Below are 17,982 nucleotides of genomic sequence, written 5' to 3' on the forward strand. Positions count from 1 at the left end.
CCATTTTCTTCTATAGAAAGGTAACAGTATATATCTGGCTGCCAACTGAACAACACTTGGTTACTGACTGCAGAGCACTGGTGCAAACAACAACTGTTACTGAAATAAGACAAAATTTCTGATATTAATGATCACATGAGCACTGAATTATCATTAAATGTCCTCTAACTTCTACATCCTTATTTTACAGTAATTTACACAAGTTTTCTAATGTTGTGGTCGTAGGACTCTTGTGTTGTGACCTCCTGTACTTTGATGAATGAGACGTTCATTGTCAAAATGACAATATGTCTTCCACCAAGCCGATACCATTTCAAGATTTCCCCAGGTGTTCAAAATGACCTTTTGTTGAGTTTTTAGGGAAACTCAGCTGGTGGTTGACACTTTCCATATCACTGAATGTGCTGCCTCATTATGAGACCTACGAAACATTCTGTGTACACAGCTGAACGTTTTCTTACTACCCTTGATTTAATGCCCTCTAACATCTGCAGAACCAACTTAACCCTTGATATGACAACAACGAATGAATCTTTGCCAATGTGAATGACTGGTGGCCAATGCTAAATAGAAACATACAAATATCTTCTAGCATATACAGCAGGTTTGTCAGTGAAGTCGATAAGGATCCGACTGCATGGACTGAGTCTGCAATGACTAAAATAATTAGAAGTCATTGGTAAAACAACGTATTGTACTTAACTGGCGGTTCAGGAGTCTTCATAGTCAGGATGAATAAAATTACAAACAGATAGCTACAGAGGCATCACATAGGCCATACTTTAACTAAGTGCCTTGACAGAGGTTGCTTCCTATCAGCTGAAGGCTATACTACTTTCCTACTTCATGTCCTTAACAAGAGTGGATGAGCACTCACTACAGAATTGTTACAAGCCGCGGAGTGGCACTAGCAGCACTAGTCACGACTCGCGGGTCCAGCGATACTAGTATGGACCGCGGCTGATAACTGCAACCCCTATTAAGTGTGGTATTGAATGTTGTTACCACAACCCTAACATATTTTTCCACTTTCATGAATACTCAATAAAAGGAAAGTATGTTTAATTTACTTGCTTTCATTAATACTATCCCTTCCATTTACTAAACCCCAATTTGTTGAGAATAAAGGCTACTGCTGTAGAAAGAATTATATAATGAAGTATTTACATGTCTCACAGGTAATCAGAAAAGACATAAAAATGAAACTCCTTAATTATGTGTAAAGCATTTATTCTACATACTGTCATACAAATATATTTCTTTATAATTGTGTTTCCTAAGAAAATTTCAGTAAGAGAAGCAAATGACAAAGGCAACGTTTACAATAACTTAAAATTTCAATTTAACGAGAAAAGCCCCTACTTCCTCTTTAAAGGAGAATGTGTCATCGCATTCATGAAACAGGCACCTATATCAAGTGCATTAAGCTTTATATTAATGAATATTAATCTAGTCACAATATATTTACATGAAATTTTAAAATTAAATATCACAGATGTGAATCCACTGCAGCTGTTATATGCCCAATATAGCTGCTTACTAATTTCATGGCTTCTTCATAAATGGATTGTATTTTCATAAATTTTTGTATTTTATTTTTTATTCGATGCTTCATCAAATACGAACCTTGAATTAATCTTAAAATCATGTTCTGAATTATTTTTTTAAATCATATGTCCTCATTCTTTTCCTTTGTTTTTGGAAAGTGATTCCTGTTTAATCTTGTAATCTGATAGAGCTGCCTTTATAGCATCCTCTGCCAACACTGAAAAAGCCAAAGAAAGAAAATTTAACTATTATACTTCCTTTGCTGCCAATATGGAATTAATCCATACATGGGGCACAGAAAAAAAAACACATTTCCAATTTCATTAACACTTCAAGATTACACACAAATTACCTCAACAGTGACACATACAGCGTCAATGGAAAGTTCAGCTTTACAACAATAAAATTAAATGAAGCAAGGATTAAAATATATCTGATCAGCATTAAAATACTGACGTCAGGAATGCACATGCGACTTGAATGTGTAAGTTCCATTTTCAGAAGAAAAAGACTGTTGGTACCCCAGTTCCTATTGGTTAAACAGGGTGGTATCATTGAACAAGACAAATACTCATTTGAACACATGTTTAGTTCACTGTACTGCTAATTTTATTATTAAGCAGAGCGAACACCAGTATTATTGTTTAAAATTCAAAAGTTTTGGAACTTCATATATTTCAGAAGTTTTTGGCATCTTTTAAAGCACTGTCTATTAAATACCTTTAAGAATTAATATGCTATATCAAATAAGACTAGATTTTGAGCTCATGCGACAAATACTTCAGGATGCGGTAACGGAAACTGGTTTAATGTATGGAAAAATTTTGAATTGGTTATTGATTCTGTTAAACTAAAAGGTTCTCCTTCCTGGGAGTGTACAAAACCGTATGATACTTACCATTTTCATTTCCAGTTTCCTCACATGCAACTTCACCTGCATGTGTGCATCACACTAACACAGAAGTGCGGTAGCCATATGGTTTTACGGCTAAACTTTTCTTATTCTGGTTTTAAACATTTTATTATGGCTGATGATGTCAGTGGCTTTCTTTGGGCAACTCTCTTACTTTTTTTAGTGGTTTACTTATTGCTTTGAACCAGGGCAACCTTGCAAACAAAGGTATTCCCTCTGCCTTTTTGTCAGGATTCAAGAGAAAACATTGTCATAACAGGCTATTTCATTAATGGTGTGAAAAATGTCACATTTAGGCAGTTTTAATGCTTTGTAATATTTTATTCAGCTTTGTCAAAGGAACAGAACAATTGTGGCTCCAAGTAGTCCACAAAGCACCATTTTAAAAGTGCATGGAATCCAGGGTTCATGAGAAACATTGTTGCCTGGCCTTTACATGCAGGCATACTGCAGTTATAATATTTATATTTGTAGCAGGACATGGGATCGGTAGATATGATCACATTAAGATTAAGGAAGCCTGCCTTGGCATATTTCAGTAATATAAGTGGATAAAAAGTTACTATGCATGCAACTTCTTTTCCTCTCCCCCTGCATCTTGACGTTCACACTTTTCATTATACTTCAGACCACCACAACCCCCTCTTCCAACAATTCTTTTTACAATTTGCGACATCTGCTGACACACTACAATGGAAAGTGTTTTGCTTGCTGATAGAGAGCTGCCTTAATTACAGGGTTCCATTATACAGCCTTTTTATTGGTTTGATGTCTCTTCCCAGTGCTGCTCATGCTTTCTGGACATGAAATAGAGAAAGTTTCTCAAATACAATGCTAATTATTTAAATGGTCTTGATTATGGTGGTGGCAATGGTGGTGGTTAGTGTTTAACGTCCCGTCGACAACGAGGTCATTAGAGACGGAGCGCAAGCTATGGTTAGGGAAGGATTGGAGAGGAAATCGGCCATGCCCCGTCAAAGGAACCATCCCGGCACTTGCCTGAAACGATTTAGGGAAATCACAGAAAACCTAAATCAGGATGGCCAGAGGCGGGATTGAACCGTCATCCTCCCAAATGTGAGTCCAGTGTGCTAACCACTGCGCCACCTCGGTCGCTCTTGATTATGAGATTAGTTATTTTATCCAGCTACAGTCAGTGAAATACAATACATAGAAGTTGTAGGGTTGCTAATATTATTAAACTTATCATGATTAATAATTATCATGTTTCACTTTCACAAGTTAGATTAAAAGGAGAGGCTATACACCCAATAATAGTGATGAAGGTTCTTAAATCTAAAAGTAAAACTGCAGTTGTGTGCCACTGTGAAGCTTGATGCCTCTCAGTGCAGTGTATTTCGGCAGTGAGAAGTGTTTCCTCTCCATGCTCACTCCCTATTGAAATCAATATCATACATATACCTTGTGTCTCTCCTGTGGGTTGTCATGCACATTTTCTCTGTTGTTTCAGTCAATATTTGCAATTTCCTTTTTGCAGCACGTGGCTGGAGTAAGCCCACACAAATCTTGCTCATCCTACCTTGCTCGTCATATCTTTTACATGACACCCGGTGTCGATCGAAAGTGTCCGTTTGTTGGGAAATTATATATATATAAACAAAGATGCTGTGACTTACCAAACAGGAAAGTGCTGGTAGATAGACACAATAAAAACACACACACACATATTTCAAGCTTTCACAACCCAAGGTTTCTTCATCAGGAAAGAGGGAAGGAGAGGGAAAGAGGGAAGGATGTGGGTTTTAAGGGAGAGGGTAAGGAGTCATTCCAATCCCGGGAGCGGAAAGACTTACCTTAGGGGGAAGAAAGGATAGGTACACACACACACACACACACACACACACACACACACACACACACACACACACACACAAAAAAAGCAGATATAATGTCCGCTTGTGTCTACGCACGTGCGGATGGACATGTGCGTGTGTGCGAGCGTGCACCTGTCCGTTTTTCCCCCCAAGGCAAGTCCGTCCACTCCCGGGACTGGAACGCCCCCCCCCCTTTCCACCCCCCCCCCTCCCTCCAGTCCCGGGAGTGGAAGGACTTGGCTTGGGGGGAAAAAGGGACAAGTGTACGCTCGCACACACGCACGCACATGTCCATCCACACGTGAGCAGACACAAGCGGACATTATGTCTGCTTGTGTCTGTATGCGTGTGCGCGCGCGACTATATACCTATCCTTTCTTCCCCCTAAGGAAAGTCTTTCCGCTCCCGGGATTGGAATGACGCCTTACCCTCTCCCTTAAAACCCACATCCTTTCATCTTTCCCTCCCCTTCCCTCTTTCCTAATGAAGCAACCTCGGGTTGCGAAAGCTTGAAATTTGTGTGTGTTTTTTAGTGTCTCTATCACCGTACCAACACTTTCATTTGGTAAGTTACAGCATCTTTGCTTTATATTATGGCCAATTGGATAGAGTGGTCCCAAATGGTCTAGCGTGTTATTCATTTTATTGATATGTATTAAGAGATGGTTCAAATGGCTCTGAGCACTATGGGACTTAACATCTTAGGTCATCAGTCCCCTAGAACTTAGAACTACTTAAACCTAACTAACCTAAGGACATCACACACGTCCATGCCCAAAGCAGGATTCGAACCTGCGACCGTAGCAGTCCCGCGGTTCCGGACTGCTGTGCCTAGAACCGCACGGCCACTGCGGCCGGATATGTATTAAGAGAAATAGCAAACATGAAGCATAATCATTACTCCAGCTGTGTCCTGTTGGAATTTCCCAAGTTTGTTGGAATGCACAACGGACATGAATGGATGCAGATGATCAGCCAGGATGCTTAAGTAAGTGCCACCTGTCAAGAGTCGTATCTAGACATACCAGGGGTCCCATATCACTTTCAACGACCCACACCATTAAAGAGCCTCCATCATCTTGATCAGTCCCCTGCTGAAATGCAGGGTCCACGGATTCACGAGTGTGTGTGTGTGTGTGTGTGTGTGTGTGTGTGTGTGTGTGTGTGTGTGTGTGTACCCGTACACATCCATCCGCTCGATACAATTTGAAGAGAGACTCGTCTGACCAGGCAATCCGTTTCCAGTTATCTACAGTCCCATGTTGACAGGCTCAGGCGAGGTGTACAGCTTTGTATCATGCAGTCATCAAGTGTGCACAATTGGGCCTTCGGCTCTGAAAGCCCATATTGATGATGTTTCATTGAATGGTTCGCACACAAAGTCAGCACTGAAATCTGCAACAATTTGCAGAAGGGTTGAACTTCTGTCACATTGAACAATTCTCTTCAGTCACCATTGGTTCAGTTATTGCAGGATCTTTTACAAGCCACGGTGATGTCTGTTATTTAATGTTTTATCAGATCCCTGATATTCACGGACCACTTGAGAAACGGTCGTACGGGAAAATCCCCACTTCATCAGCACCTCGGAGATAATGTGTCCCATCACTCGTGCACTGACTAAAACATCATGTTCAAACTCATTAAATCTTGATAACCTGCTGTTTTAGTAGCAGCCTATCTAACAACTGCACCAGATACTTGTCTTATATAGGTGTTGCCAACCGCAGCATCATATTCTGCCTGTTTACTAATCTCTGTATTTGAATATGCATGCCTATACTAGTTTCTTTGATGCTTCAGTGTAAGATGAACATTAACAATAGCAAAACAAGGGTAAAGGAAAGTAGTCAAATTATATCTGGTGAGGCTGAAGGAATTTTAGGAAGTGGGACACTAAAAGCACTTTCCAGAACCTAGCTTTGTATCGAAGTGAAACATGGACCTATATCTACACAGAAGTAAGCAGTCCAACAGCCACCAGTTTCTATGCCAATGCACGAGTCTGCATGGAGTCAACTATCTGATGTTGCCAATCAGTGTCCTCTAGCTAGTGGGCCACCCGTGGGCCTACTTCAGTCACTGGCAGCCTCCTATCCTTGTGGTCTACAGTTCGAACCTGGTGCCATGCAGCCGTTCAGCCATTACCACCGGAGTGCTGTCAAATTCCATTCTGTCTGTCTTCTCTTGCATGGACAGAGCAGCCTTCTCCATGCTAAGTCTATGCTAAGTCTACAGTACAATTGTATGTATCCGGCACGCCCTGCCTCGAGTCACATGGCTGCCTTTAGCCTGCCATCACGGACTACTATCTGCTCCACTGCTGCAGGCAACATCTTTAGAGTCACTTATCACCAGTTCATGTGGCCAGTTAAGCTGGTGACCAGAGAAAAGCTGGTCTCTGACTGCAGAATCTTGCCAACCATACACAGCTTACACTTTGGGAGCATTAGCTTCTCCGATCATGTTGTAGGTTGCTGAGCAATAACTGAATATTCTGACATTGCTATTTTCATGACAGAACAACAGACAACAACTAGACCTCTACTCAGTGCTTCACCATTAGTCCGCCCGTGGTGGTGAACTACCTGCTTCCCGACTTCTGACAACACCGCCCCAACACCACAGAGGTCAACCACTGGTTTCTATAATTTTGTATTCTTGGATCTTTTTCTTTTCTGAGCATGGAGCAGAATGATTAACACGGGCACTGTTGGCCTGAACAATTAAACATTGGAGGTGGTTTGCAAGGTCAATTCTCGTGCAAAGCCCTCCACAATGTTCACAGCTAAGATAAATGATGCAGCAGGAACACAGGTTATCAAAGCACAGGCACCAAAAAGTCTCAAAGGTGGACCATGGAAAAAGTGGCTGTATCTATCCCATCACCTTTCAGACCTTTCTGATTTGGTGGATGAAATGAACTCTTCATCCTGCTAGGTTGTTCATCACTTGGTGTTGCTCAAGATGGGAACACAACACAGTTGTAAGTTTCTGGATTACAGGATTTTTCTCTACCGAGACAGCAGAGTCGTTATGGCTATCGTTTTGAGTTAATCTGATTCTTTTCCTCTGTGGAATATCCATCCTGATGCCACTTACTCTAATCAAGGGCTCTCCTCACTGGCAACATTTGGCCACAGCAAAGGTCATCTGGCATGATGGTCATTGCCTGGAACCCTGGTAAACCAGAAAGACTTAACACTTACTCCTTGGCACAGATGAGGAGTTAATAGCTCTGGCATCAGAAGTGCCACCCCTATGTTTTCAATGGACTCTGTCGAGAGGGCAGATGATGTCCCCCCCATGACAGACTGGCTACTGCACTGGCTTTTAAGCATATTTGTGTATCTACTTAGTTATTGGGCACAGAGGATCTTCTACAAGGTAGGTAAGTCAGCACTAAAAGTCTTCCACAGCCAGTGTGCACTAAAGAAAAAAAATAGAAAAATGGAAGTCAAACCATATAGGGGACAAAAAATTACTTTAGCCAAAATGTTTGATGAAAAGTAATGCAGAAAGATGTAAATAAAAGTGCTCTTTATAAGAGAAGGGCAGCAGGCACTCTCCCTCCCTCTTGTTGTGTTCATACTAATTGTCAGCAACTGCTTGTAACATATCTGGATTGTTTCTATATCTGTGTGTATGTTCTCAATTGTTGTTAGCTTGTACGTGAAAGAAAATAATAATAATAATAATAATAATAATAATAATAATAATAATAATAATTTGGCTCATCGTGGCAATGCTGTTGTTTGTGTCTCACAGTATTAAAATTGGAGATGAGTGTAGTGCTCACTTCTTCTATTTGGTTGTTCCTTCAGTTCTTGTGTCCATGGAGGCAGTACTCTTACAGTGCCTATCATTAACTTGTCAGCTGTATGGGCTTTACAGACTCCCACACTGTCAAAGTATCTGCTGCCATTTCCCCCTTACAATGATTAGCAGGCTTATGAGAAGCAGCTTTGGCAACACTTTGTCACTTTTAGTGTCACTGACACAAACATGTGTAAGGCTTTGATCCTTTCTTGGATTTCTCCTCAGATTTATCAGTTTTCGTGTTAGGTTTCCAAATCCAGGAATCCACATCTCCTTTGTTCAACAAAATATGTTAAGTTGTTGTCAAACATACGTATGTCATTGCAGTGCGTAAAGAGTATGATCAGTATCATAAACAGCTCTACCAGTCCTCCGCAGCTTGGGTGGCCGAACTCCAAGTCCTCAGTTGCAAACAACAGTTTTTACCAATGCTCGGAATTACTCCTATGCTGATTCTATGGTCCATAATGCAATCATTCAGTTGGCTTCTGACAATGAGGTGCATCAACATGCACTACAGTACAAGAATCCATGTTTGCTCTTGTTCAATCTTTTGAGGCATATTGTGCTGCTGGTGAACAGCTGAGGCTTCATGCAACATCACTGCAGTGGTTCCTTTTCCTGGTCCTTGGGCACTGATCAGTTCCATTCTTGGGGGATGGGAGGGAGGAGAATGGTGTGGCAGCCATATAAACACAGCCTCAATGTTGCACTGGACAGTGACGTGCCAAGCAACCACAGTAATGACAGCACTCCACGCTTCCATCTTGCCCCTATTATTTCGTCCAACATGAGAGGGCCGTGCATCCCAGAGCACTGGGCAGTTTGCTACAACTGTGTATCATTCCCAGATCCCACCTGCAGATATGGACGTTAATTGTGCATCTCCAATACTTACGAATCATAATGAACTGTTACTGATATGTGAATGATGGACAAAGTGCTCATAGAAGGGTGCAGACATGACTTTACTAAACTCACAAACTTATGTGGATTTGGGATCTCTGGTGTTGTCTGCAGTTAGTCGACAGTTGGTGAGTTACAACAACCAGCATATCCAATTCTGTGGCAACTTAGCTCCCACAATGTATAACTCTGATTTGTTCCTTGACTTTTTTGGTAGTGAATGGCGCTCACATCCATGAATTGTTTGGTCTGTTTCTTTCAATGCTTTTGGATTTTCCATTTCAGATAAGGTGCACCTCATTTCAGACTTGGTCCCTTATTGGCAGTTAGATTATCTGTCTTCAGAGTTCACGTCTCTTCTCAGATAGGTTGTGTTGTGCCACTAATTTTGCAGCCCACATTACCATGAAACCAATAGCATGGCTGCGTTTTTTTTCCCATGCACACCCCACTCCAGTGGCTCAAGTGAACTCAGCATGGGACAAGATGACATCATTGGGAGTCATACAGCCTATTACATCAAGTGAGTGGTCTAGCCCCCCCCACCATGACTTAAAAGACCTATTGGTCAGCTTCGCCTCTGTCGCAACATTAAAGTTTCATTTAACACACAAACTATCATTCACACTTTACACTTTGCACTTTTCGGATGAGTAATTGGCTAACTGGCAAGGGGCTAGTTTTTCTCCAAAACTGATTCATCTGGATCCTATTTACAGGCTCTACTGGATGATTACAAGAATGGCTCCTTGTGATTCACACACCCTTTGGGTTGTACCAATGTCAGCACCTCCCGTTCAGTGTGGCTAGTGCCCCAACAATTTTTCAGAATTCTTTGGAACAACTGACAATGTCTGTTCTGGGTTGCATCAAATATCTCATGATATAATTATGATGGGTGCCTCCACAGAAGAGCATTTACAGAACTTACACACCTTGTTCATGTAAATGGATAGATAAAAACTACACACTCAAAAAGGTTTAACTGTTACAAGATTTCGGAGCAAGTGGCTCCTCCTCCTGGGAGAAGTATTGAAAGAGGAAGAAAGAGCAGTTAAGGTAAAGGACTGGAGAGGTTTAGGAAAAGGGATACAGTTCGGGAAAGTCACCCAGATCCTGGGGTCGGGGGAGACTTACTGGACGGGATAAGGAAGGAGACTATTGGGGACTGCACTGGATGTAAACTTGAGAGCTTAAAAGTGAAACACAGGGCAATATGCAAAATAGAGATTACAGCTAAAACATCGTCCATGAGTTAATGAGAATGAAAAGCCAAGTGCATTATATGCAATGAAGGTGGGAGAGGGGGACAGGGAAAAGTCATCTCTTGCCATGATGAATCTCATCACACATTATGTCCACTCTTTTCAAAAACAAGCTTTTGCACTATCAAGATTAAGGTTTCACATTCTGTTTCTTGAAACCTGCTTGTCCTTTGGTGTTACTTCCAAAGCCCTATCATTGGAAACCCTGTTTCTGAATGTAATCCTACTCTACACCAGCCTCTTTTACAGTTTCAAATACAGAAATCTCTTGTACCTACCGAACTATCCTGTGACCTATATGCCTCAACTGCCAGTTTCCACTCCTCCAGACTTCTCTCTTCCAAAATGTTGCAATTACCTGGCCTTCATGTTTCCTTGGATGGCATCATCTGCCAAGCCAACTTTAGACTGCAACAACATGCTAGACTTCACCTCAAAAAGCTATCCCATCTTCTCCTAAACTACCTCAACAGTGGTGTTTCCCTTCCTGTCCCTCTGCAACTCCCAAAACAGCCTCAACATTAACCACCACTTTTCTCCCACAAATTGAGGTTGGCTAACCTCCTTAACATCCCACAGACTTCACCAATGTCTCCCAACCAGTGATAACTCAATCACAAGAACCAGTCACAACAGTACAGTATTTTCAACCTCTCATCTGAAGCACTCTCCGCTCCTGAATTATTTGTCTTATCCAAGGGTCTCACTTTCAGCCCTAAACCAGCATTTAACCATGCTGCTTTGGTGCAGGACATACTTTCCTTTAAACAAATGTCAATTGCAAATATCACTTTGCAACCCAGTCCCAAAACCTTTCCAACAGCAAATCTGACATTAAATCCTGTCTAAACCGTTCTGACCATGATCCCAACTCTGTCCACCACCACTACCTCAGAATCATCCCTTAAAAACCTTCCAAGAATTCCTCACATCCAGTACTGCTTTACAATCCTTCCTCAGGTCTCAGCAACATGACCCTAACCTGTCCTCTCCAGAATTCCAGGCTCTATGTTCTCTACAAGCTGATTACTCCAGTACTTGCCCGACAGGAGTATGTTTGTGAATGTTTATGCCAGCTGTGAGACACCTCTACATACAACATCTGCCCTCAAGATCTCATCCCTGTGATTCAAGCTGACCTACAGTGCCTCCAGAAAACTTAAGGCCTCTCACAAGGACTTACACCTCAATCCACGGAACTTCTTATCTCACCCAAACCACACACCTCCACCTTTTACCTTCTTCCTAAGATCCACAAACACCACAGCTGCTGGCTTCAAACCCCCCACCAAATGTATATCTGCCTTAGTTGATCAACACCTGCAACCCATAGTATGAAAACTCGCCTCCTACATCAAAGACACCAACCATTTTCCAGATTGTCTGAAATCCCCCCTCCCACCACACACGTTGCTTGTCACCACTGATGCCACCTCCCTCTATACCAACATCCCCCATGTATATGGTCGGTCTGCTGCTGAACATTTCCTCAGTCAGCACCCACTTAATTCCAAACCTATGACATCCTTCTTGCTGACCTAAATCAACTTTATACTTATCAACAATTACTTCACCCACCTTTAAGGGGCAGACATACAGACAGATCACAGGTATGGCCACGGGAACCAGGATGGCTTCTTCCTATGTCAGCCTTTTCATGGGTTACTTGGAGGGGGCTTTCCTGGGATCCATAAGGCTTCAGCCCCTGGTTTGGTTTAGATACAATAATGCAAAGTTTGTCACATGGAATCATGGTGAGGCTGACCAGTTAAAATTCCGGAATCTCTAAATATCTTCTCCCAATTAAATTTGACATGGTCCTAGTCTGAATCCCAAGCCACTTTCCTTGATATTGATCTCTTCCGTCCATATTAAACCTACTAACAAACAACAGCACTTATATTTTGACAGTTGACTTCCTTTCCATGTCTAACATTCCCTCCCATACAACCTTGACATTCGAAGCAAATTTATTTGTTCGGAGGTAGATTCTTTACAGCAACACACCACCATTGGCCTTCATTGGAAGTAATTACTCCAACAGCCTAATTCAAAAGCAGATTTCCTGGGCCACCACCTCCAATCCTGGTGCAGCTGATCCCTTTAAAAAACAACGAACTTCGGAGCACGCCACAGGTCATTCAGTATTATCCTGGTCTGGGACGTACTAATCAGCAACTTCAAGAAGGCCATGACTTCCTAATATCATGCCCTGAAATGAGATCCATTCTATCAGATTTTGCTCGCCACATCTAGAATTGCTTTGTGTCACCCTCCCAATCTCCACAATATCCTTGTTCGACACTATACTGCTTCTGCACCCATCTCTCTACCCTACAGCTCCTACCCCTACGACCATCCCTGCTGCAAGATTTGCCCTATACAACCTCCAACCATCACCTATTCCAACACTGTAACTGTCAAAACACAATATCCTGTTGCAGAGTATTCTCTACAACATGACAGCCATGACCTCTGTGCCTATTTCACCCCACACACCATATGGATTCTTCCCCCGGACACCAGTTTCTCAGAACTCCACATGTAAAAATTAGTGCAACAACATGTCCTTGGTTCTTGTCACCCACCTGGCCTTAATTTACGTTAGTTTCTTCTGTCTTAGCATTTCTTCACAATAACTACTCCTTTCTTCACTGCATTTTAGTTTTCTACATACGTCATTTTCTCACCTCTCTATTTTTCGCTGTCCCCCTCCCACCTTTGTTACACACAATGCTATGCTCTTAGCCACTGCTTGGTGAATAGATTTTTTTATCTATCCATTTACATTATATTCTCAATTTTATTGTTACACCTTGTTCATGGTCTTTCGTGTTGCAGGGTAGAAATGCCATCTCTCAGGATGGTGATAAGCCTTTAAGCCATCATGTCACTACAGCCACAGCTCTTCATTACTCTACAAATGTCCCAAGGGCTCCAAACTTTGGGTAAAACTGTTTACTGACAAATTTATTCCAGGTGCAATCGCATTGGCCCAGCATCTCCACGAGTTGCTCCACAAAAAGTTGTGTTCCAGTGGATGCCAGACTACAAGCACATGTTCACACTTTTGAAATCTAAGTTACATTCTATTCCTTGTTTGGCTACTTTCAACCCTCATCATGACCTGGTATTTGCTACAGACCCCTCTCAGTACAGACTCTGGGCCATTTTCACACATCAACATGAGGATGATTCTGAATATCCCATAGCATACACGTCAAAAACACTCAATTCCGCTTAGCAGCACTACTTCCAAGCCGAAAAGGAAGTGCTTGCTATTGTCTACACTCTGAAAAACTTTTCGTGTTTCTGTATGGGTCCAAGTTCCACCTCATTACTGACCACAAACCCTTGGTTACATTGTTTAATCCTTCTGCTTCATTGCCAGACAAAGCAGCACATCACCTCCTGTGTTGGGCTTGTTTGTCTCGCTACAACTCTGATATACATTTTCAGCCTATTTTGCAACATGCGAAGACCAATGTGCTGTACCGGCTTCCAAAGGAGGGTCAAAGCCTATTTTTCAACCGGGATGAATTTTTTTTACTTAGATGTTGAGGCGCAATGTATAATGGAAGGGTTCCCTATTACAGGGTCATAGGTATCAGGAAATAGCTGCTGTTGATCCCATTTCGCAGCAAGTTGTTCACCTCGTTCAGCACAGTTGGCAGGACAGGCCTCCTGACAGGAGTTCTGAACCTTTGCATAACTATTTTGCCCTCCAGCACTGTCTTTTGGTATTTAATGGTGGTGGTCTCTTAGCTACGGATGGGCTGTTGCCTAGGTTGCTATCTCAGTCACCCTATGGTGGGATATGCTTCAGCTCCTGCATAAACATTGTACGACAATGTCAGCTGCGGTTATTATTCAGGCCCTCTCCAACATTTTCTCTATTGAAGGAATGCCCTGTACACTTGTAATGGTTAACGGTGTTTGTGTCTCAGGCCTTCCACCATTTTTGCACCCTTCATAGTAGTCGTCTTATGACAGATGCTCCTTTTCACCCACAATCTAATGGCGAGGCAGAACGTCTGGTCTGCCTGGTCAAGGTTCAAATGAAGTGCGCCGCACATTCCTCCATGAATGACACATTGACATGCTCCTACAGGTTTAAGTTGGTGGGGAATCTGAGACCAGCTAGATTCTCCACGGTCTCCAGCCACACACACTCCTATGCTCTGCTCATCCCGCCCCACCATTATCGCAGCCCTCATTGTGGTTTGCTCCTGGCATTGCAGTTTGGGCTTGGGGATTCAGCTGCCGAGGTCACTGCTTTTGTGTGGTGCACATGCCTTCCCCACAATGTTTCACTGCCTCCAGTGATTCTGCAGCCTGCTTGGCCACACCATCTGGCCCTTCAACACTGGCGTCACTTGTGCCCCAACCGAGTGGCCAATGTCTTTGCTATCAGAGCAGTTCCACTACATCGAGGAACAGGATAATGAGATGCTACCTGTACTCTTGTCACCGGTCATCTCTTGTGGCTCTTTGCAGGAGAGAGGCCACTGCGCGTGTCCATGACTACACTACTTCTGCCCCTACTGACTGATTCTGGCCTGGAATCTCCTTCTGCCAACATCACCTGTGACATCTGCCACAGAGGCCATAGATGTTTCAACAGACACACTGACTCCCGCGTCGATAGAGTGCCCTTTCCTGGGGAAGGAGGGGGGGGGGGGGGGGGTGCTATAACCCTGTATGTAATACTTTGAGACCAGGCCACTGACATGCTACACTTTGAATATTCCATCAACGGCATCTGCATGGACCGCCACCATAATCTGCCTGTGGTGGCCTATTTGAACTGTGCATATGGCACAGCATCCACCGTGCCCTCTACAGGAACCCTACTTTCCGTAAGTAAGCACTCACCCTCAGCAACTGCTTGTATCAGCATCTGGATTGTTTCTATATTTGTGTATGTTCTTAATTGTTGTTCACATTTATGTGGAAGAAGTATGAACTTTAAGTAATTGTTATCATGCTGCTGTTTGTGCCATAGTACGACAATCTGCCGAAATAGCCAGGTCAACATGAAGAATTGTCATGCTGGGTTCTATAGTAAAAGAAGTAAAGATAGTCAGAGATGGAGATTGAGTTTGGGGCACATGCTCACCACATATGTACTCACAAAACAGTCTCGAGCCCCCCTGATGGGGAAATTTTCAACCATCCTTTCCTTTCTTTTTTTTCCCCAAATTAACATCATACTCTGACTGTAGACATTTTGTCACACTGTACTTCAGTTTGCTCTGGAATACTACCCACCTGTACTCGCTTTGTCATTTGGGAGTGATCATCAGGTGACCATCTAACTTACTGGGAGTGCCTTTGGTACAATTATTGAGTGCCATTTTCATCCCAAAGTAAGCTAGGGAATTAGAAGTCAATTTAGGTATCGACACACATACATAAGCAAGCCTTAAGTAACCAGAGTGTGGCAAGTGCTTCAAATGCTGTCAGCTACTGATGGTTTTTCCAACCCCTCCACCAGCACATTTATAGATTGTTTTTCTTATGTTTGTACAATACGCCCTATCTCAGCAGCCTAGACCAAGTTTCTATGATTCTTTCCATTTGGCATCACCAAGGGTGGCAAGAGTAGCTTATGAATAGAATAGAATAGAATAGAATATTTTTATTTGCCTTTCAGTATTTTTCATACAATTGGCTTCGTCAACGTTTACAATGGACTACAGTTATGCACAATAAACACTTACATACACAGAATTATTTAGCTTATTTAAGAATTGAAAACATTTCTTTATCACTTATTAAAAGCTTATATTATAATGAGTATTTCCTAAGAATTCTTCAATTGTATAGAATCCACTGCATTTTAACCAATTTACCAATACACTCTTGAATTTATTAAATGGGGCTGTACAAGCTGAGTATGGTCACTTATTAAAAAATTTTATGCCCAAATGTTATAGTTATTATGGACAACAGCTAGCCATGAAAAAGGAAAATCCAACAAGCGACTATTTCTGGTGTGTGTGTGTGTGTGTGTGTGTGTGTGTGTGTGTGTGTGTACATCACATCTCGTGCTGAATTTGTCCAGATTTTCTTTAGCATACATTAAACAGTTATATATGTACATGCTAGGTACTGTCATTACACTGAGATATTTAAAGTGGTTTCTGCAGGAATCTCTGGGTGCTAATCCTAGTATACATCTGATGGCCTTCTTTTACCATCTGAAAATACATTTAGCCCCTGAGGAATTACCCCAGAGCAAAATTCCATACTCCAGATGGGAATGGAAGAAATCAAAATATGAGTGGAGTAACAGCTGTTTGCTCACACTGTTTCTCAATTTGTACAGTAAAAAAAGTACACGGGCTAGTTTGCTGCACAGGTTATTGGTGTGTTCTTCCCAGGAGAAGTTTTTGGTCTATGTGCAACCCAAGTAGTTTCACTGCTTTATTTTTACTTTTTGTAGCTTTTAGATTAAAAATTATTTCTTCTGTTTTTGTACTGTTTATGCACAGTTGATTGGCCTGACACCAGTGACTAGTCATTTGCATTATTTCTCTGTTATCCAGCACAGTTTGTAAATTGACACCTGAGGTTATTAGCATTCTATCATCAGCGTACAGTATATTCTTAAATGATACACAATTCGAGAAATCGTTAATATAGACAATGAACAGGAAAGGCCCAAGAACCAAGCCTTGGTGTATTCCTCTTTTTCTAGGGAGTATTGCTGATCTCTGTTTATTTGCATATACTAGCTGTAACCTATTGCTTAAATAAGATTTGAATAAGGTGAGTGGTATATCTTCAATGCCATAGTATTCTAACTTTTTAATGATTATGTCATGAGACACTAAATAAAATACTTTGCTTAAATCAATAAGTATTCCAGATATATGCAGCCTCTTTTCATATGCTTCATATACAGTGTTCACCAAAGCTTCAATTGCTTTTACAGTTGATAGGTAAGACCTGAATCCAAATTGCTGTTCATTTAATAGTTTGTTGCTTTCAAAATAGCTGTATAGCTGCATATGCATGCAATTTTCTATTATTTTGGATATGATTGGTACTACTGATATGGGTCTATAGTTGTTTGAGAGGTTTTTATCGCCTTTTTTGTACACTGGTAGTGTAACTGGGAGCTTAAGACATTCTGGAAAAATTCCTTCATCTAGTACTCTGACAGTGAGAGAACAGACATTTTGATTTCCTTTGCTATACGCTTTATGATGAAAGTACTCAGTCCATAATAGTCTCCTGTTTTGGAAATGCTCAGTTTGTTTATCTATTTGCAAATGTCATTTAGGGTGATAGAGGTCCAAGTAAATATCTCACTAGTCTGTTTTGTATGGATGAGTAGTGTTTCCGCATCTATCGTAGCATTTATGAGTGGAGTGGTAGTGGCACTATTTACAAAATAATCCCTGTGTGTATCACAGGCTATAGGGATGTTTTTCTTTATTGATGTTATTAATTTCCTGTTTTATGACATTCCAGGCTGCTTTACATTTATTTTTGGAATTCAAAATGTATTCATTGTTTGCATTGCACTTAGCACCTTTTATTTCAGATTTGTAAAGTTTTCTCATATTTATGTAATTTGCCTTGTCTTTATCACTTTCACTACACTCATCCTTCAGAATTAGTGGTAGTATCCTAAGTTTGTTAAGTTTTGGAGTGTACCACTTGTTAGTAGGACATTGCTTATGTG

The 17,982-nt window shown here is 41.6% G+C and overlaps 1 protein-coding gene across 1 annotated transcript in view; it reads right to left on the reverse strand.

Moving 5' to 3' along the window:
- Window positions 1-1,213: 1,213 nt before the first annotated feature.
- LOC126277875 (iron-sulfur cluster assembly scaffold protein IscU-like) overlaps window positions 1,214-17,982 on the reverse strand; it is a 46,888-nt gene continuing 30,119 nt past the window's right edge. The window contains exon 4 of the mRNA XM_049977402.1: window positions 1,214-1,765. Coding sequence (XP_049833359.1) covers window positions 1,680-1,765 — 86 coding nt within the window. The 3' untranslated portion in view covers window positions 1,214-1,679. The remainder of the gene's footprint in view (window positions 1,766-17,982) is intronic.

Source organism: Schistocerca gregaria, chromosome 6, assembly GCF_023897955.1.
Source record: "Schistocerca gregaria isolate iqSchGreg1 chromosome 6, iqSchGreg1.2, whole genome shotgun sequence".
Taxonomy (NCBI): domain Eukaryota; kingdom Metazoa; phylum Arthropoda; class Insecta; order Orthoptera; family Acrididae; genus Schistocerca; species Schistocerca gregaria.